The 20,913-nt window shown below is 48.2% G+C and overlaps 5 protein-coding genes across 5 annotated transcripts; 1 reads left to right on the top strand and 4 right to left on the bottom strand.

Moving 5' to 3' along the window:
- Positions 1 to 391: 391 nt before the first annotated feature.
- On the bottom strand, positions 392 to 7,362 carry GIQ15_04120 (nucleoporin nup189; the record flags this gene model as incomplete). Its single annotated transcript, XM_033551537.1, has 6 exons — positions 392 to 508; positions 571 to 2,241; positions 2,309 to 2,509; positions 2,663 to 5,899; positions 5,965 to 6,443; positions 7,242 to 7,362. The coding sequence occupies 6 exons, from the start codon at positions 7,360 to 7,362 to the stop codon at positions 392 to 394; spliced, it is 5,826 nt and encodes a 1,941-aa protein (XP_033405267.1).
- A 659-nt stretch (positions 7,363 to 8,021) lies between these two features.
- On the bottom strand, positions 8,022 to 10,308 carry GIQ15_04119 (acetate--CoA ligase; the record flags this gene model as incomplete). Its single annotated transcript, XM_033551536.1, has 6 exons — positions 8,022 to 8,084; positions 8,138 to 8,412; positions 8,469 to 8,598; positions 8,658 to 8,918; positions 8,977 to 10,218; positions 10,276 to 10,308. 6 exons carry the CDS (start codon positions 10,306 to 10,308, stop codon positions 8,022 to 8,024), a joined length of 2,004 nt encoding a protein of 667 aa, XP_033405266.1.
- A 1,542-nt stretch (positions 10,309 to 11,850) lies between these two features.
- On the bottom strand, positions 11,851 to 12,857 carry GIQ15_04118 (uncharacterized protein; the record flags this gene model as incomplete). Its single annotated transcript, XM_033551535.1, has 2 exons — positions 11,851 to 12,635; positions 12,725 to 12,857. The coding sequence occupies 2 exons, from the start codon at positions 12,855 to 12,857 to the stop codon at positions 11,851 to 11,853; spliced, it is 918 nt and encodes a 305-aa protein (XP_033405265.1).
- Positions 12,858 to 13,638: 781 nt separating this feature from the next.
- On the top strand, positions 13,639 to 17,686 carry GIQ15_04117 (uncharacterized protein; the record flags this gene model as incomplete). The annotated part of the gene is made up of 6 exons (XM_033551534.1): positions 13,639 to 13,932; positions 14,007 to 14,042; positions 14,102 to 14,476; positions 14,558 to 16,060; positions 16,115 to 16,407; positions 16,465 to 17,686. 6 exons carry the CDS (start codon positions 13,639 to 13,641, stop codon positions 17,684 to 17,686), a joined length of 3,723 nt encoding a protein of 1,240 aa, XP_033405264.1.
- A 1,797-nt stretch (positions 17,687 to 19,483) lies between these two features.
- On the bottom strand, positions 19,484 to 20,869 carry GIQ15_04116 (uncharacterized protein; the record flags this gene model as incomplete). The annotated part of the gene is made up of 1 exon (XM_033551533.1): positions 19,484 to 20,869. The coding sequence occupies one exon, from the start codon at positions 20,867 to 20,869 to the stop codon at positions 19,484 to 19,486; it is 1,386 nt and encodes a 461-aa protein (XP_033405263.1).
- Positions 20,870 to 20,913: the final 44 nt, after the last annotated feature.

Raw genomic sequence — 20,913 nt, 5'->3', positions numbered from 1 at the left:
ATCCACAGTATTCGTGTTCAAAATATAATATAGGCTCGAGCAATGGGAGGGATATCTGTATATTCAGGTTCATTCTTTGATGATTCAAACTACCTACTAGCTAGCTATCTATCTAAAAAAATTCGTGGATTTTGGTGTGGGGGGTAGAGGGGCCATATGAGGGGGCATGTAAAAGGGCAAGGGCAAGGGCATATTGTAATAGGACATGTTGCAATGATTGGTGATAATAAAACAGTAGGAGAAAAGGGATAAATAATTAGAAGCATTCGATAGCTGAAACGCCCACATATTATCAAAGAAAAGTACAAAGGGGATGCCGAATGTGGTCATGACGGTTTTAAAATTGTTCAGGGAACGGGAGCGTGATCGGGATTAATGCATTCTTGCCCATTCAACTACTTCCGCCGGCCATGATCGCATTGTAGTAACGTCTGCTAACCTCCGCGGTATGGGTGAGTCGAGCATCCCTAGTCAATGGGAGGTTAAGAATGGTAGATGACTCGATATTCTAATTGACGGAACGTTAGATTCACTTCGGTTATCACGCGTGTTAGACAGGATGAAACTTACATTTCCTACATCTCTTGTAGCCCACCCTGCAACCATGCGACTCATTTCTCTAAATGCAATTCGTTCATGCAAACTTGAGGAAGCAGACTTTTCAACCTTCCCACCAAGATTTGCAAGTGCATTTAGTAAGCGTTTCAGAGGTGCCGGGTCTCTCCATCCTCCCTTCGCATTTACCAGCTGTAGGAAGTCTTGATAGACTGCACCTCCATCCATCCAGTCCCGAACTCTTCTCTCAGGGTTTTCGCCAAATCCTTTAAGCAGAGAAGCAAGGGTATCGTAATCTCGCTCGATGACTGCCTTAGGAGCAACAACACGGTAAAGGGTTCCATGAGCCTCGTTCCAGTGCTTGGCGTGGATAAGACACTCAACTTCACTAGCGATATCACCGGCGGCGCGAGCGTATAGAGCTTTGGAAACCCAAATCCAGGCAGGTGGTATTTGGAGCTCAACCGTAAGGTATGCCCACAAGGAATTTGGGGATCCACCTTCAGTAGTTGGTGTCGGGAGTAAAGCCGCGAAACGGCCCAAAATTTCCTTAACACTTCGCTCACGGTCTATGGGACGAGAGAGATGTAATAGCACAAACAGAGCTGGCGCATATTGTTCAGCCGTCGCAAGCTCCCAAGCAAAGTCCCAGGCAAGCTGGTCTGCTCTTGCTTGATCAACTGCGAGGGCATCATAATGTCCCACAACCTTGGATAAATGATGAAATAGCTGGAATGAGAGTCGGTTGTGCAGTAGGTGGCTAGAAATCGCCATGGGTGTTATAGCTGCGGGCATTTGGATGGGTGCAATTTCTGGATGCGTTCCGTTGTTCACGGCAAGCGTATAAGACTTCAACAAAACCCATAGAGGAGACTCGCGGCCGAGTGGCTCATTAGTCGCTTGTCCATTAGAGCCTTCAGTATTCACAGTGAGTGGGTGTTCAGGTTCACCCTCATGATACACGTCATGGTGGAATAAAGTCACCGCATCCTCAAGCGGATCATCGTCTGAAATGCCATACCACAATCGTAGACCAAATGCCTGGAGCCAATCAAGCTCAAAACGATCCGAAATGTTGAATGTTGAAATTCGCTCCTCTGGAGGCCCGTTTGGCTTCCCCTCACTGCGAAGACAGTTTCCGGCGAGAAGTTCATAGATTGCTCGGATCGGCTCGCTGATTTCACAAGAGATACCACCCTTACGCCAAGACTCGATTTGACCTCGCATAGCATCTCTTGTACCTTCGTCACGGCCAATCTGAGAAACAAGAGTTGCCAAATGTGGATTTCCAGACTCAATAAGGATCTTGCATGCTTCCTCGACACGGTGAGAACACAGGTATGCAACAGCACGCTCTTCAGGCGTTTTGAGATCACCGAATCCGCCGGGATGGTAATTGCGGATTATTGTCTCCCACAATCGGCTAAGACGGTCTTTCTTGATCCGATGCTGGTATTGCTCGCGAATTTGAGGAGGAACACCATCTGAAATATCATCCTCCAAACCGTCATTGAACAAGATATTAGCCAAGTTCCATACCCATCTTTCAATGTCTGCTTGCTTGGTGTTGTCTGTAACAGACTTAGCCAAGGCACCGAAATCGGGAATGGCCAAAGATGCGGAGGGTATATTGTCAACCAGACGAACGACTGATTGAGCTTTCTGTAGCTGCAAAGGATTCTGGGACTGTAAGAGTGACAAGTTAGTAAGTAACTAGGAAATTGGTTCCCACAACTTAGGATAAGATACGTACCTCTGCGGTCTCCTGTTCAAACTTGGTAATAGTCACCAACTTTTTCTCTCCAATAGATGGCCCATCAGAGTTGTTGCTTGGGAGGAGGACCTCGTCGAGTGGGCCCCATCTTGCCTTGATTGAATTATGAAACATCGTATCGGATTCTGACATTTCGCCTGGCTTGCCTGCAAAGGTCTTGGGTTTTTTAGGGTAGGGCCACTATAATATAAGAAAAATCTTAGTAAACGTCCATATTCATTCTTGCTAAGTACACGACAAATTAAGCAAAACATTACTAAAGTACATTCTGGTTCCACATGATATGAAAAATATTGATTTGAATAGAAATAACAAACTGGAAGGGAGTCAAACCTCTAGACCGCTTTTAGCTTTCGATGATTGAGTAGGAGTGGAAGAAGCTCCTTGTCGTTGTGGTTGTCGGAACAATGAATTCATAAGATCAATACTGGTTATGAACTGTGTTGGGCGCTCTTCAGTACGTTTCAATCCATTGGTCGGGCTATCCTCGTCGTCCCTATCCATAAAGGCTCTATCTTGGGCTTCTCGTAGTGCTTGTCGGTCTTGCTTTCGTGGACTGATAGTTCGTTGAAGTTGTTCAGCCCAGTTGCCCTTAAGGTTAAGGTCTGCGGTCTTGGTTGGGGTGCCGAATCGAGGCATGGATTGGAACAAGTGAGATTTCTTTTGGGGGCCAGTCATGGTAAGCTCCACGGTTTGGTCAGGGATTGGGAAAGAACCAGCCATTTCCATATCCTCGTCCCTGTCCGATTCAAGTTCTGATGCAGATGCTGACATGCTTTCAAGCTGTCCTTCACTGCCATTAGTAACTGAACCCGCGGAGCCGTCCTCTAAAAAAGAATCCTGATCTTCTTCATCTTCGGATCCCATATCTTCTTCTACCACCTGCATCCCATTCGCCGCTGGATGAGTATAGGCTCCGGGAACGACCTTTTTTCTCTTAAATTCAAAAGTATCATCTTCCACCCCAGTAATTGAATCACCGAATAAAGAGCCCTCGATACTCATGGAAACGTCAAAATTGCGCGTGCTCGACTGCGTGGGGGTCTGATCATTTGAAGCGACAGAGTCAGGAGGGGCACTCAAAGTGCTTTGATCAAAGCTCTCACCTTCATCCTCGTCATCATAATCAAGTCCATAAGTCGTAAAATGAGGCACTGTGAAGATCCAAGTACCAGTCTCCTTCTCGTAATCGATGAATTCGGTGTTTGCAACCTCCTTCAGACGGTTGATATGTTTATCGAAGGTTGGGCCAGTCGTAAATGGCGAAGGGCTTCTCTTATCTCTACCGCGAGGCCAAGAGTTCTCAATGCGAAGAGTGGAGGGCATGTTCAAACCCTTGCCGCGAGCAGGTTTAGTCGCCTCATCCGGATAAACGGTGATAGACCGAATTGAGATTTTAGCAATTTTATCGAAGATGTCGTCGAGGTTGACGGTAGTGAGGTCAACTGGTCGGTTAAACGTAACGGATCCACAGCGGACACGGCCAACAGTGAAATTAGTAACCTGCTTTTGCTGCTCACGCGTCATTTTGTTGATTTCGGCGCGAGTCGGTTTCATCCAGTATTCACCAGGCTTAGGGTCGGCATTAGGCACGACAACAAGAGTCTTGTTGGCTGGAGTGGTGACTGTAGCTTGTTCGCCATTCTCAGGAACTGAGGCTAATTCCTTGCCACGAACTTGCTCCATTTGTGGACTACCTAAAGTAGTAGAAGACTCGCTTGAAACTCCGTTGGTGACTTCCGAGCTCTTAGAAGCCGAAGCTGGGCTGGCGGGAGGTTGCTTACGAGCAGATCGTAGGAATCCCAGTTCTTCGGGTGTTGGTTCAGCACTTTCAGCTTCAACACGAATAATGGCGCCGTTGGGCTTATCAAAGGAGTCACCTGGGGCAACAGCATCATCAAAGCTGACCTTCTTCTTGAGCTTGCTTGATGATGATGGTGCACTTTCGTCACCATTGGTCAAAGCTGGACGAGAAAATAAATCTGTACGCAGGCTGCGGTCAATTGTCAATCTCTTGAGACTTCCACTCGAGTGTCGAGAATTTCCAGCAGAGAACGCTCCTGGAGAGAGAATGCTATCAGTCTCGGGGTCCCAGGTCTTTCGGAGGCTGCTGCTAGTCAAGCTTTTGCCAAAGTTTCGGCCAAGACTTCCGCTGTTTCTCAAACTTCCTCCAAAGAGGCTGCTGTTTCCAGGGGTGCTGGAAGTGCTGGAGGGACTTCCATAGCTAGAGTAGCTAAATCCATAGCCTTGACGCGTGGGAGGGGTAACCAGACGGTTCGCGGCAATGGGTGAAATTTTGTACATGGGCAATGGAGTGCGCTGCTTTTGTTTAAGGCTAGCGGAGAGGGGAGTTGCTAGTGGACCTGGAGATGGAGTGTTTGGTGGAGGCAGGCCGGAGAAGATGGATTGGCTACCGTATGGGTTACCATCGAGAAGAGATGCTTGGAAGCCAGAGGTTGACTGTTGCTGCTGTGGCTGCTGCTGAGATTGACCAAACAAGCTGCTTCCTCCAGTTCCAAGCCCTCCTGTCTGTTGTTGTTGAGTACCCTGGGTAGAGCTTCCTAGGCCGAATATGCCCGAAGACGCAGGCGCCGAGTTAGATTGCCCGAAAATTCCACCACCTTGGGTAGGGGTAGAGCCGAACAAGCTCCCGGGCTTCTGCTGTTGTTGGTTTCCAAATAAGGAGGTACCTTGCTGCGCAGGCTGGCTAGCACCGAGACCGAAGCTAGGGGTTCCTGATGTTGCGGTATTAGTACCGAGTCCACTAAATAAACCACCAGGTTTCTGCTGCTGTTGGTTTTGCTGGTTTCCGAAAAGTCCGCCGGTAGTGCCTTGTTGATTCTGCTGGCCGAAGAGGGATGATCCTTGCTGTTGTGTATTATTTCCGAACAAAGAACCGGTTCCCGAAGCCGTGGCGGTATTTCCGAAAAGCCCTCCTGTAGATTGTTGCTGTTGAGGCTGGGTTTGACCAAAGGTGCCGAATGCCGAGGGTTTGTTCTGATTCTGGTTCTGGCCAAATGACCCAAAGGCGCTTGTTCCTTGTTGCTGCTGGCCACCAAAAGCGGATGTGGTTGCAGTTGTTCCGCCAAAGGGTGAGGAATTGCTTGTGTTTGTTTGGGTATTACCAAATCCGGTCCCTAAGGTAGGGGTTGAGGTTGTACCAAATCCGGTAGGTTTTTGCTGGTTGTTCCCAAATAAGCTACTACCTGTGTTACCGCCGCCAAAGGCATTAGTAGTTGAGGTACCAAATCCTCCGGTGTTCGTAGCAGTGCCGAAGCCGGTAGATTGGGGTGTAGTAGATGATTGGCCGAACAGACTAGTGGCCGGTTTTGTCGCTCCAAACAGTGGGTTGGTAGAGGTACTAGCACCAAAACCCGTGCTCTGCGTCTGGTTCGTGCCAAATCCAGAGGGGGCTGGAGTCGATCCACCAAAAGGAGATGAACTAGCTGCTGCCGCACCGAAACCAGTCGAACCCTGTTGTCCAAACCCGGAGAAAGACCCAAAGGCACCAGGCTGACCGCTAGCATTGCCGTATCGTCTACCTTGTTCGTAATCGGCGACTCGTAATTCCTACTCAATATTAGTTCCCGTGCCTTAAAACCTAACACGATGTTCTAGATAAGGAAATGACTTACTTCAAAAGAGTATTTCTGGTAGGGTGCCATAAAACTTATGCTTTGATAATTGCTGGTGTTTGAGGAACCAGGATCCTTTTCAGTGAAAGGGCTGAATGTTGGATTGGCTGTCCCTTGGGATGCGGGAACCGCCCCGGCAAGAGCAGTTCCACTGGCACCAAATCCTGTGGTGCCGCTTGCTGCGCCAAACCCTGTACCAGTGTTGGTAGCTGGGCTGGACGTCGTAGCACCTCCGAATATGCTGCCACTTTGATTGTTAGTCGCTCCGAAACCAGTAGTAGGTTTGCTGCCGAAAAGTCCACCGGTGTTCGAGGTTGTGCCAAATCCACCACCACTGGTCCCGAAACCGGACGAACCGAACGCAGATGTTTGAGTGTTTGCGCCGAATCCACCGCCAGTAGTTGTAGTGGTAGTACTACCAAATGGTCGACTTTGACCACCGAACATCGAGTTGGAGGTATTCGTGTTCGTGCCGAATCCTAATAAAACAAAATTCCATATTAGTATTCAGATGGATTATTATCAAGTAAAACGCGCGTAGAGAAGTATAAAAAGCCCGCGGACCCATGCGTAGGCGCCGCGAAACCCCTAAAGACGGAGAAAACAGTTCGATGCGTTATATCCATATTGTCTGGTAGTCATTCATCCAGATCATTATCAAACGTAATTCCGAACCGTCTTCGCAAAGCGAAATCCAGAAAACTGCGTGACTGGAGGGTGTATGCGTGACCACCAGGCGCGGATCTGCGAGACAGAAAAAAGATCGTATAGGAAACATCCATCCCAAGAAAAGAAAAATCGAGACGGCCGAATTAAACCATTCCCATTCCTCGATCTCAAAAAAGGCGACAAGGATAAAACAAGGTCTGTTTTGACGTACCTCCTCCAGTTCCGAATCCACCGGAAGAGCTTCCAAATGTATTACCTGTGTTCGAGGTATTTCCAAATAGAGGAGTCGATCCAAAGCCTAAATATACCAGAGAAGAGACGAAAGGTGGGAGCTCTTGGTCAGAGGAGGGTTGTTCTCTTTCTCTTTATGTCCGCGTGGTATCGATGTTGTTTCCAGCAGAGTTTGTTCCAGAGTCGCAGTTTATTTTTTCATCGTTCGCGCCTTTTTGTATTGGCGTCGCAGTTTTATGGACAAGATATTCATGGTCCGATGAAATGCATCTCCTCGTCTCAAGCTCATGGTGGAAACAACACGAACCAAAAAAACAATCAAAGTAAAGATCAGGGGATGGGTAAGGGAGGGATAAAAGGAGAAAAGGTCGACCTACCAGTATTGCCAGAAGTGTTTCCGAACCCGGTTGATCCGAACCCGGTGTTCTGCTGCTGTTGCTGCTGATTATTGTTGGAGCCAAAGCCTCCAAAGGAGGAGCCCGTTCCGAATCCTGCCATCGCGTCCCGCGTTGTTATGACTGATAGTAAAGGAGAAAGAGAATTATCGAGCCATGAACAGGTATGAATCGAAGCTGCGAACGAGATCTGAACGGGCGAAGAGGTAAAAGAAACGGGTGATGGCGTCGACTTGCTGTGAGGTTGGGCAGATGGGGTCGCGACGTGAAGAAGAACAAAAGAGCTTGCGAAAGGGGAAAAAAAGCTTGATTAAAGGGTGTTTTTCACAGGTATGAGCAACTGAGCTGCTCTCCTATGCTGGAGAAGAAGAGAGAATAGTCAAGATGACGGGGTGTTTGGACAGCGGTCGCTGAGAAAACGCGGGTGTTGTCTCTTCATCAAAAAGTTGAGGTTCGAAGTTCGCTAAGTCGCAGCCAAAAAGGATACAGTGTTACCTGTCAGGTGACGTGCTTAGTCATCCCATGCTGTTGCCTGCTAAAAGCAAGGTTGAAGTGACAACACGAGGGAGAGGACAGGACAGGACGGGCTGAATAAGAGAAAGAAGACTGAATACGATCTGATTGCCGGGTTTACTTGTATATAATCGCTGGAAATACTCATCAGCGCATGAAAGGCGGGCTTTTGCCGCAACTACATATATCTATCCCCTGGATATATATCATTTATCTCAAGGAGTCCCCTAAAGGGATAGCAAAAGCTATTCATTTCTTTTTTGAAGCCTCATATGACTCAATTATCTTAGCGACCACAGAGGGATCCGAGAGCTACGACGCCAGCGTCAGCAAAAAATGTATATACCCAGGAGAAATGCACTTACCGTCGAAATATCGCCCAAGCTGTCAGACTCGCCGCTTACGATCTTCCTGAGAATACGGCGCATAATCTTCCCACTGCGAGTCTTTGGCAGGTCCTCAACGATATACACGGCCTTGGGGGCTGCGAATGGGCCGATCGACTTTCGCACTTGCATTATTAGCTCCTTGCGGATTTCTTCGCCAGTTTCGTTTCCATTTTTCAGGGAAACGAAAGCATTGACTGCCTGTCCAGTTAGTTCATCGGTCACTCCAACAACGGCAGCTTCAGCAACGGAGTCTATTGTTGTGTTAGTTACAGTGCACACTTAAACGATCAGGGCGTGTAGGTCTTACGGTGTTCAATGAGGGCTGCCTCTATTTCAGCAGTCGAAAGACGATGGCCAGAGACGTTTACGACGTCATCAACTCTGCCTCTGATCCAGTAGTACCCATCATGGTCGCGGCCAGCACCGTCTCCGCTGAACTATTTTCAGAGTCAGCATGGAGATACAAGTCAGTACGTGTTTGTTGATTAGCACTTACATAGAACCCTGGATAAACGTTCAAGTAGGTATCCATATATCTCTTGTGAGCACCCCATACCGTTCTTGCCATGCTTGGCCATGGCTGCTTGAAGGCGAGAACACCTTCGACGTCGTTACCTTTCAATTCCACCCCTGAGACCGGGTCGACAATAGCAGGTTCAATGCCGAAGAATGGCAAGGAGGCACTTCCTGGCTTGGTTGGGGTAATTCCCGCTAGTGGAGTGATGACATGGGAACCGGTTTCGGTTTGCCAGTATGTCTATATTCTTTCGTTAGACATTTCCTACCATGAGTACGTAGGTAGGGTTAATGCTTACATCAACAACTTGGGCCTTCTCCTTGCCAACAGATTCGAAATACCACTTCCAAATCTCAGCGGCAATTGGCTCTCCCACACTTCCCAGCACTCGGAGATCCTTCATATCATGATGTATATGCTCGTCACCAGCGCGCTTCAGCAGTCGCAAGGCAGTTGGAGCAACATAGAATTGCGTTACTTTGTTTTGTTCAATGACGTCCCAGTATCTTGAAAAGTTAGGGTATGCGGGTGTGCTCTCGAAAACGACGGTTGTAGCTCCCAGCAGTAGCGGAGCATAGACGACATAAGTATGTCCCGTAATCCAGCCGACATCACCACCACAGAAGAAGCGGTCATCGTCATGGATGTCGAACACATACTTACCAGTTGCAGCAGCACCAACCAGGTAACCGGCAGTTGTGTGCATCAAACCCTTTGGCTTTCCAGTCGAACCAGAAGTGTACAACAAGAAAAGAGGATCTTCAGAATCCATGGACTCGGGTGCAATGTAGCTGGGGTACTTCTCAACCTCCTCGTGCCACCAGAGATCCCTTCCTTGCGTCCATGGGACCTCTGCTCCTGTCCTCTTGAACACGATGCAGTTAGTAACTCCAGGGCACTGCTTCAGAGCCTCGTCGACAATCTTCTTGGTTCCAATGACCTTTCCACCACGCTTGCCTTCATCGGTGGTAATGACGACCTTGGAGTTGGCATCGTTAATACGATCGCGCAACGAGTCGGATGAAAAGCCAGCAAATACAACTGAGTGGACGGCACCGATACGAGAACAAGCGAGGAATGCAACCACTGCCTCTGGAATCATGGGAAGATAGATAGCTACTGTATCACCCTTCTTGACGCCTTGCTGCCTCAACGTCCATGCAAAGCTCGAGACCTGTCTCAACAGCTCGCCATAGGTGATACTGCGCCCCTCGCCGGGTTCGTCAGCCTCGTAAATGATAGCAACCTTGTCCGGGTTCTTGATCGCATGTCGGTCGACGCAGTTGTAAGAGGCGTTCAGCCTTCCACCCACAAACCAGGCGTTGTCACCACCCTTGAACGAGCCGATATGCGTTGTGTTGAAGTCCTTGTCGAACGTCAAAAGCTCGCGCGCCAACCGTGCCCAGAAGACATCCGGGTTAGAGATAGACTCTGCATAGAGCGTCTTGTACTCGTCAAAGTCCTTGAGATGCGGTCTGGTCGAGTGCGTGTGGTATGCCTCGGGGACATGGAAGGTATCGACCTGATGAGCCTCCACGACCTAAGTTATGCGCCTAGTTAGATACCGCTGCTTTCTTTTACCGCGAAATAAACGTACCACCGGAACTTTAGCAGTTTCAGCCTCCGCCATCTTCTGATTGCTAGACGTAGTCTTAGTACAGTCTCGTATATCACAGCCAGATCACGAACAGAGGCGTGTATAGAAGCTGATGGGCGCGGGGTAGCGGGGTACGTATCCAGGGAGCAGAGACGAAGCGCACAACGTCCCAACGTCGGTATACAGAACCTTCAGCGATGGACAGCAATAAGAGAAGAGGGAGAAGAAGTGGGATGGACTGCGGTCGAAGAGAATGCAGCCGACGATGGGGTTGTTAAAAGGCCAAACCGGCTCCTCCAGCTTAAGGTTACTTCTACATACCCGAGATTCCGTCTATATAGTTTGTCTACGTCCATACAGCGCCGTCCACACAGTCACACAGAGGGACTGGGATTCACTCGACCAGGGATACACGCATCGGTTCTCCATCCCTATACGCATTCTGGTCCAGTTCGACACCAAGAAACTCATAAAAGGTGGCTTGCTGGGAGTTGCTACATCGCGTCCTCAGCATGTTTAGGGTGCGGGTGTTAGCTTCCGCTCAGCCGACAGGTACAGGCACATAGTATACCACTTCTATTCAAATGAATATGGTACTGTCAACACTTCGAGATAGGAGATGAGTACATACTGAAGCCGATCTTCATAGGGAACCGCTCCCTTCAGTGACACAAACCGACGACCAGAGGCCAGGTAGCACCACAGCATGCAACAGGGTTACGCTGGCATCCTAGGGTCTCATTAATGCGCCATCGAATCGAAGATGAGAGCGCCCTCTCGGCAAAGGCTAGGCACTCTATTCCGATATGCTAGAGTGAGCCACCACTCTAAGAATCGCGTATTTGATCAGCGGGATACATTAGACTGGTGAGGGCGCTGCATATCTACTCCATGGCTTCCCTGTCTTCTGTGGACTCTTGGCTGACTTTAAGTGGAATTCAGATATATCCTCGTCATATGGTATCTTTATCAACTAGTCAGGCCTTTAAGCTCTTATCCACATGGCCTGTCGACCTGCATGTTGCATTATTTACGGGAGAAAACGGAAGATAAAGGCTGTTGATATAAAGAAGTCATGAATATAGTAGATTCTAGGTTATGTCTTGGGAACAGGATCTATCCATATAAAATGAGAAAACAGACAACTTTTTTAACTTATTATTCAAGCTTTCTTGGCAATAGGTCCAAAAGACTCTCTTAACCTAGAAATATCTACTCTGAAATGATTACCGTGGGGTAGGGACATACTACGTCGTGCGAATAATGCCTGATTCAAGAGAATAAATAGGTTATTTGAATATCTATTGGGAATAGCTATGCTGACCAATAACCGTCGACTTTAATATAACAAGTAGATCTCGATAAGTTGAATTTATCACGGTTGTTTTTCAGCGCTGGACAAAGCCGGCTTATATCTGGCTTTCGCCCTCATCAAACTATATATCTTAGAGTCCATAGTTATCAGCGTAACTTGAAGTTCGTCATCGTATATCATTCCGCAATAATGTCATATGGTAATCATAAGGTCTATCCGCAATGGCCATTGCCCTGACCTTATTCCGTTTTTATTTTCCCTCAGTTGTTCATCCACAAAGACCCGATCCCCATCACAAATATCATTATTTTCCCATCCCTCATAACATCAGATAACACTCTCCTGCCCGTCTTCAGAGCTCCGATCACACCATTCCCGCCACCATTCCCTTCATTATTCATAAACATCACCCGTGTTCCAGTAAGCAAGAGTTCACCCATGACCAAAATAAGGAACGGGTTCTGTACTGTTGCTGGTGGTGGTAGTCGATCACCCCCACCATAAAGCGAGATGGACGATTTTAAGAGCATCAATAGATATAAACTGGTAGCTGTCGCGAATATGATGTGAACAGCTCGCCATATGGTATTGTTCCGTTGTACAGCTGGCGACGTGGGCGCAGAGTTGGCTTGAAGGAATAAACTAGCCATGGAAGGAGGGATTCCTAGTGAAGAAGCTATGTCGTTGGGGGAGATATCTGGAGCATCACCAGTTCCGGGTGGAAACATCGGCGTCCCGCCTGGTGTAGACATGCCAGCTCCAGGAGAAGGCATACCAAGTAAGTTGCTGAGTAGTTTCGTTGTTGGGTCTGCGTTATCTTGGGCAGAAGCAGGTGGTTGTTGCGAGCGAAGAAGGGCACGTATATATTCCTCCTGCTCCTTCATCGTTTGCGGGGAGCTGTCTCCCGTATTTGGAGGCATTCCGAGCCCAGGAAATGGCCCTAGTGGCTGCTGGTTTCGTGGTGGTGATTGTGCTGGTGGGGAAGCATATCGTACACCGGATGGAGGACTTGGAGTATTTCTAGAAGACGGCGAATCATCATGGACTATCATAAAAAGCCCCCGTCAATAAGGGAATATATATATATAAAGGCAATTATCCCGTTTAAAACATCTGAGGGTAAAAAAAACATACATGACATAGAGCGGCCGCTCAAGCCTGTTATTTTGTCCAACCGTGCGGTTCCTGTTGCTGCAATCTTCGCCGCCCGTTTCTCCCGACGTAGGCGAGCAGCACGCTGAGCTTTGGATTCTTCTACCTCGGCCATTTTAAATCGTCGTGTCTATAGCGTCAACGCTGGTATTCGATTGATCCTGGAGCACACCGTATCTTCTTTCTATTATTTACCGTGAGTTGGTGACGTTAGGGCCAGAAGTACTATCACGTGATAGTTATAGCTATCTGTCGGGTCGGGTTAACGTTTATCCCTCAGCTATATCAGTTCCCTTTTTTGGACATCAAGGTAGAAAGATCGAGCATCAACTTCATGATATCTCGAAGATATAATTTACTTACGGTCATTGAACGCCGCATGACGCCGATTAGATGTACGCCACGCGCAATGTGAATCTAATACTGTGGACGGTTGTCGACCGATGCTACAAAAATCCTGAAAATGGAAAGATTAGTTCATGGTGCGAGGTCATCTAACAGGTTTCCGAGCCAGATTTATCCTTGCATCCATACATATGCCACTTGATCGGGCCCGCTAAGCCTTACCTCGACTCGCCGCCCAATGTCATCACAGCCGTTTGTTTGATCTGTGGAGATTTAAAGACATGGGGGTTGCCACTTATGACGTCAACTCCTTGGATCTTGACGAGGATTGATATCAAGGAATTTGGAGCTTTCGTTATAAAGAACTGTTTAAACAGGGTTGAGGAACCATGACTTGGACCATATTTTCCCCACGGAGTGCTGTTAGCGCTTTTTATTTATTCAATTGCAATCGTTCGTTCGGTTTGTACAGCAAGGAATAACTGTCTCGACCTTGCATCTTCACCTATTGTACATCTACCCCCGGCGAACTACTGAATGCAGTATATAAAATGACGACGCAGAAGAAACCCGGAGGTTATTGGAGCGAAGCGAATCCGGTTCCTACAATTCAACAATTTCTTGAGGAATTAGATGCTGGAAAGGCAGAAAGAGATAAGCAAATTGATGAAGAGGCTAAGAAGAAGACCACGCCGCCAAACCAGCCATCTGCTGCGGCCGTGCCTCATCGAAAGCCAACGGCGCCCAAATCCAAGGGCCGACTAGTGACGGATCCAACTACGGGGGCGCAGGTGGAAATTGATGATGTAGGGAAGGAATTTATGAAGGCTGTTAAGGAACCCCAGGTAACTTTCCCTAATATGTATCTGGATATGGTTATAAGAAATTGCAGTTATCAACTGACGGTGCCAAATAATAGCTATCTATCCCGAATGCGAATCTTGGGTTGCCTACTGTAAGCATAGCGCCCATTGACTATTTTATACTCGCCATATATCCTAACATTGCTACTAGTCCCTAAAAACCAAACCCTCACAGTCCCTAGAGGAGTATAAGCACACTCAAGATATTGTATCACCCCCAGAGCCTATTGCGGCTGGTACAACGAGCGATGTGCCCATCCACGGCGAAAGGACCAATGTCCTGTTCCATCCAACACCTTCAATTAGCTACGAGCCTATGTTCAAGGTGTTAGAGAAGAATGCTAGCATACTGTGCTCCGTTATATTCGTCGCAATATTAGTCGTTGGACGTATTGCTGGAGGTCAGATAAAATGGATGCTACCCCTTGCCTGTTGTGTTGCTACAGGTGTATGGTTCTGGACATTCGACCTTATCCGAAGAGGAAGAACCTTTCAATGGCACTCCGAAAAGCTTCGCGGGCAAACAGTATGTCAACCCTTCAATTCTTAATCGTTGTATGGTTCACTCTTAAGAAACCAATTTTAACAATTTGACCGTTATCATTAGGCCACTGCCAATCTCCTTCCAGAGTCTGCAGAATGGATGAATTCATTCGTGGAGATACTTTGGGGCTTGATCAACCCGGAAATGTTCGCAAGTGTTGCCGACACTATCGAAGATGTGATGCATGCATCGTTACCCGGTGTAATCGAGAACGTGCGGATAGCTCAGATCGACCAAGGCTCAAACCCCTTGCGAATAATCAGCTTGAGGTCGTTGCCTGACGGTCAAGTTACGGATTTGATTGAAGGCTTGCGCACTTACAATAAGGAAAACAAAGACGAACAGGAGGCAGCCGCCGCTGAAGAAGGAGGCCAACCCTACAATCTTGAATGTTCTTTCGCATATCATGCCAAACCAACCGGCACAACGGCCTCTTCCAAAGCGCAAAATATGCACATGATGGTCGTCTTCTACCTTGGGGTAAAGGGGCTCTTTGGTGTCCCATTGCCGATCTTTGTTGAATTATCAGAGCTTGTTGGCACAGTCAGGTTGCGATTACAACTTACTCCCGAAGCACCCTTTGCCAAGAGCTTGACCTTCAGCTTAATGGGCATGCCACACATCAAAGCCGGCTGCACACCCATGATCAAACGAGGTATCAATATTTTGAATCTCCCGTTGATATCGAATTTTGTCAATTATGCCATTTGTGCTGCGATGAGTATGTACGTGGCTCCAAAGTCAATGTCGCTTGATCTTGGTATGATGCTCGGTGGTGATGATATACAAAAGGATACCAGTGCATTGGGTGTTTTCTGGGTGAGAATCCATCGTGCCAATGGATTGAGCAAGCAAGATAAACGAGGCAGCAAAGGCGGTGGTAGCGACCCTTACATCAATCTGTCATTCTCGAAGTACGGCAAACCGATGTATTGTACGAGAGTTATCTGTGATGATCTCAACCCAGTATGGGAGGAATCTGCACCGCTCCTTGTGACCCCTGAGCTTATCAAGGCAGACGAGAAGCTTAGTGTAGAGTTATGGGACTCTGATAGGAGTACGGCCGATGATATAGTTGGAAAGGTCGAGCTTTCCATGCAGAATTTGCTTCAACATCCTGGAAAGATGTTTCCTATTACTTCTAAATTGCAGGGTATGGATGCAGGCACCGAAATGCCTGGCGAGCTTTATTGGGAAGTAGGATACTTCCGCAAAACACGTTTCCGGCCCGCTCTTCGCACGGATGGGAAAGATGCATCCCTTCCAAGTGATTTGAAGGACCACCCGGCCCTCCAAGACGAGAAAGGAAATGTTCCCCCGCCTCCGCCGCCACAGGACGACGAAGAGGCCGTTACATGTACGCCGCCTGATCCCCTTTGGCCCAGCGGTATATGCACAGTTATCATCCACCAGATTGTCAACCTGCAAGTTCAGGATATCAAGGGAACTCTGAAGAATCGAAAAGGACATGAATACGATGCGGCTAGGTCGTATGGGGAGAGTACCGGAGAGGAAGGAGATCAATTCCCAACCAGTTATTGCAGTATCCTGTTCAATGATGAGCCAGTGAGTAAAATCTCTATCCTCGGTTATTGCGCGAGTTATTAATCAATAAAATAGGTATTCCGCACCCGAGCTAAAGCAGTGTCCAGTAAACCAATATTCAATGCTGGAACAGAAAGGTTCATCCGAGACTGGAGATCAGCCATGGTTACCATTGCTATTCGCGACCAGAGGCACCGAGAGCATGATCCTATTCTAGGCATTGTGCCCCTCAAGCTCTCCGATATTCTCCAAGCTAGCTCCCAAGTCACTAGATGGTACCCGCTCGACGGAGGTATTGGTTTCGGACGCATCCGTATTTCCCTTTTGTTCCGGAGTGTTGAACTCAGGCTTCCTCGCCAGCTACTTGGGTACGATGTCGGCACCTTTCACATTACATCCGACAAAATAACATTAAAAAATTGCAGCTCCCGTGGGAAGCTCAAGATGCGGACTAGCGGAGCTCACGTTTCAATACCGCGTTCTGCTTTTACTCAAGATCCAAACGAGGATGGGGGTTATTATGATCTCAATTCTGGATTGAAGGAAGAGCTTGTGCTACCAACCAAGCATCGTTACCGATCCGCTATAATATTTGAGATACCCCATACTTCGGGTACCGCTCACGCACTCATGTGGCTCCAGCATCTCGTTGATAACGAGGAAAAGACCTTGGATATACCAATTTGGACAGCGAAGAACTCTGCACGACTAGTGCAGAACTACATCTCTGAGGAAAATTGGGAAACGGAGAAGAATAGCCCAGGTTTAGAAGACCTTGAAATGGTTGGAAGATTGCAATTTACCTGCTGCTTTACCCCTGGGTTTGATCAATGCCATGAGAAACTTGTCACCAACAACGATTCCAGGGAATCCTTCGAGACCTGGGAGGCATGCATATCAGAAGGAGTGCGAGGAGGGATCCAGTCCGAGGTCCCCCCCACGGTGAAGAGGCTACATGAGAAATCTCTTGTTCAGGAACGAGATATACTCCGTCAAGCTAACGCCAAACTCCGGAGGCCAAAATCTAAGGATAGCGACTTATCCTCGATTGACGATGTCATCCGAAAATCCATAACCGGCAACGACAGCTCTCGTATCAACGCCGAGGCAGCGCCCAAAGGATACGAGAGCCAGAGTAGGGATCCCTCTCCGACGACTGCAGGGAGTGCAAACCGCCAAACAGTCCCAGCTCCCATGGCAATGAACGGGGACGGCGTGCGTGACGACAGCAATCCACAAATGATAGCCCAAGCGGACGGCCCAGTTAGCGGTCCTGCTGAAGCGACTGATGGATATACAGAAGAGGCTGCTGCAGGTGGAGTTCCGACGTCTCAAACTCAAGCAGCCTACGATCAGGATGATAGCAGCGTTAGTGACTATAGCGATGACAGTGCCGATGCTGCGTTAGCTAACGGAGTCGCCTCAGAGTCCAGTCACGAAACGACCGAGGAGCGCAAACAGCGAATTGGGAACAGAGAAAACCGACGAAGCGAATGGCGGAAGCATCGTGGCGTGATGCAATGGCGCCCAGCCCGTAATGCCGCTTTTGTAAAACACGAAGCTACGTTTGCGATGAAAAAGGTGAAGGACAAGCTTATGGGCGATCTGACCGGCCGGGAGCCAGATATTCGTACCGAAGTTGGATGAGTTTTCTTTTTGTATTCTTCTGCTTCCTCCACTTTTCTCGCGATGTTTTGTACTTTAGTAGTCTGGATCTCGAGTCTCTTAACGTATCGCTAAATATGCCTACCATTCTATTAATAAATCCCCCGAATCCTCGTATTCTGTCCACATCTCGAAAGACAATGCCTACTAAGGTGTTAGTGTATCCGATCAGACGTATCAAAGCGCGATCTCTCGAAAGGGATGATACTTGTCTCCAAAAAGAAACTTGAAACGCAGGCCGTGTGCTCTGGTGGGCGGCAGCATTGCACAGACTCAGAATAATCAACCTTCCAAACCGCGGCGGCAGAGGTTGTAATTTCATCTCTGCCATCAAGATTGTCCTTTTGATGAGACGATCAAAATTTTATCCCTGGCCCCCTTGCATGGGGGGTTAGGCGCTTATCCTTATATACGGCCCCTGTCCATGTATCCTGATATGTAGCAGAAGGCTGAAAGGCAACACGATCACGAGCCTATTTTCAGCCCATAATCTCAGGCATCTGATATTATCGCCATTCGTCTTGAGAGAAGGATATGCATCTTCTAAAAAAGCAACTGAGCCTGCGCCAAGGGCACTTACGTTCACTTGGGACAAGACGTTGGACGCCCAAAATAAGTTAACTGGCCGTTTTTCTTCTTCCTCTCGTTTCTTTTCGCCAAAAAGCAAAACCTGCCAGCATAAAGACAACGTTATATCCGTGCTTTTAACGTAGAGACGCAAAGCAGCGTATTCATACTCCGAGTATAGACGTGAAATCCGATCGGTGGCGTACCAAGCCGCTATTCTTAGAAATGGAAGCGGAGAGGTCAACGTCTAGATGATGCAGGCTGAAGACCGTTGCAGTCGATGGTGGAGGAGTTGGACATTGGGCCGTTTTACGGAATATGCGGTAAGGAGATATAGGAATATTTCCATCTTCCCTGTCCTGGCTCTGCTATATGTGTAAGCTTAACTATACGTATAATGATGATGCCATATGCATGTAAGCAGGCCGGCATGATCCAACAGGTTTGTTATCTACCATGAGATCCGCCATTGGCCCTCACCGTCGAAAGAGATGCCGCAGTGCCCATCCCACCCGGTGGACGCATCAGCCGTCAGGAAAAAAAACCCAAGTTGGCGGCATCAGATATCTGTAAAGCTTCGTGTTCACGGGTGGCTGTTCCGCTTGGGTTGGTGGGTATGTTGGAATTCTGCCCCCACACCCCCTATACTTCCCTCCCTTCATACTTGGGGCAAATGTGTGGGAACTGCCGTGTAGCCACTTTTGGTGCAGCCTTCGGAGAATGAGCGTGAGTGTATACGAAGGGCGTCGATGGCGAATCATCATCGGCTCTACCGCGGAAGATAAGCGGTAAGATATGTTAAATGGTAGGTACGAGATTTAGGGGAGGGGCATGCGAACTGCCCTCCCATATACCCTAATCTTATTGAAATGTAAGTATGTAGTAAAAGGTATCCTTTGATTAAATGGTGTAAATAGCTTTATTCTCAATATGTCCAGCTATTGAAAATAGTATATGTTTGGTATTTTAAAAGGCAACGCTACATGGGTATACAAGCTAAAGCTTCGTTTTTCTCCCAGACACCCGCCAATGAGCAACAATAAAAAGTAGAGAAATAATGCTTTGGGTAGTACAATGAAAATGCCCCTCCAAGCAGAATAGAAGAATGTAGTAAAAAAAGGGTTGCCTATTCACAAGTGTATATATGTATGCACAATCATCATGTTCGTTGGGATCATTATGATAACGGTATTCGGCGAAGAATCGTTTGGTTTAGCATCTCAACCTTAAAGACCCCGGTTTGACAATCGGACTTGAACATGCTCCGGGATCTTGTGATGGCGGGGGGGTCATGTCAGCGAATCCTCGGCCGATATCGGTATTTCCCTTTTCGTTTCGAGGTGTAGAGGGTGCTTCGTGTGATGGCTGAATGGGGGGCGTGGCACGGTCTGAGTTTGGGGGGCTGGAAGGTTGGGCATAACCGTCTCTGATCGGGCCCAGGGTCCATCTCCATTCCCTTTGGACAGTCCGTTGATGTATCGGTGTTTGAGGAGGGAGAGAATCCTCACGCGAGGGTAATAAGCCATCTCGTACTCCCACAGCTAGTATCTGTCGCTCACTTCGAAAAGTCTTGTGTTTCGATCGAGTTTGCTTTCTTGTTCTCTTTGGCGACTTTGGTGCATTCTCTGATCCATCGTCCGACGGGGTGGATCCGCCGGACACCGAGTCACTTGAGTCTGAATCTTCCTCAGACGAGCTATACGAGTATGCATCGGGTGGAGAGCTGGTTTGGGAGGCGTCCATGGACTCTATATCAGAGTGTTTCGCAGTAAATTTGACAGTTTTTATTACCTCGTCAAGTGGGTATCGATAATTCACTCGCTTTGTAGATGATGTTGATATACGCAAGTTTGAGTTAGGGGAAGTCACCCCCGGGCTTCCGGTAGACGCATCCTTATATATGGTGGGAGCTAAAAGAGGTTGTTGCTGTTCAGCCTGAGCAGGCGATGGTATGGGTGAGTTCCTTAGGATGCCTCGGATGCCCTTTGGGAGTTTGTATGGAGGCTCAGCAGCAGCACGGACAGGGCCAGCTCGTGCGGGTGATGAAGGCGCACGCTGACGGGCTCTCGAGGGCCCTCTCAGCGGCGAGCGGCATATTGGAGAGTTGCCACGGTGAAAAGTTTCGTAGGCGTTTTTGAAGGTGTTCCTGTTAGTAGGGGATTGGCAACTAGTAGTCGAAACAGCTAGAGATAAAGCAGTCGTTGATTTTCCAAACGTAACTGGAACACATGCGGTCTGTAAGGAGAGCTTCGGCCTCTTGTTGATATTAGGGCCAACTTGGGTCCGGATGGGCGCAATGGGTGTTAGGGGTGGTGCTATCGTAGGCACGGTTGGGTATACCGCTGGTTGTGTAGCCACTTTGAGCATGTTAGTAGCAGAAGAATGGTGATAGTCTTCTGAAGGTGATGAGGTGACTGGTGAGTATGCAGTTGCTGAAGACTGAGAAGAGGAACACGAAGCTGGCGAGAGAGCAGTAGAGGAGTACGATGAGGATGATGAGGATAGCGCGGGAGAACTGCTGCGACCAGGTGAGGCGGCTTCTGGTTCCACAGATGTGAGATGGATGGGCTTCTCACTAGCCATCGGTATAGCGATCATGTCGAATCGGGGAGGGAGAGGGAGGATCGAATAGTTATAATTAA

The sequence above is a fragment of the Arthroderma uncinatum genome (genome assembly GCF_011692745.1).
Source record: "Arthroderma uncinatum strain CBS 119779 chromosome Unknown scaffold3, whole genome shotgun sequence".
NCBI lineage: Eukaryota > Fungi > Ascomycota > Eurotiomycetes > Onygenales > Arthrodermataceae > Arthroderma > Arthroderma uncinatum.
This window is presented reverse-complemented; position numbering and strand designations above follow the sequence as displayed.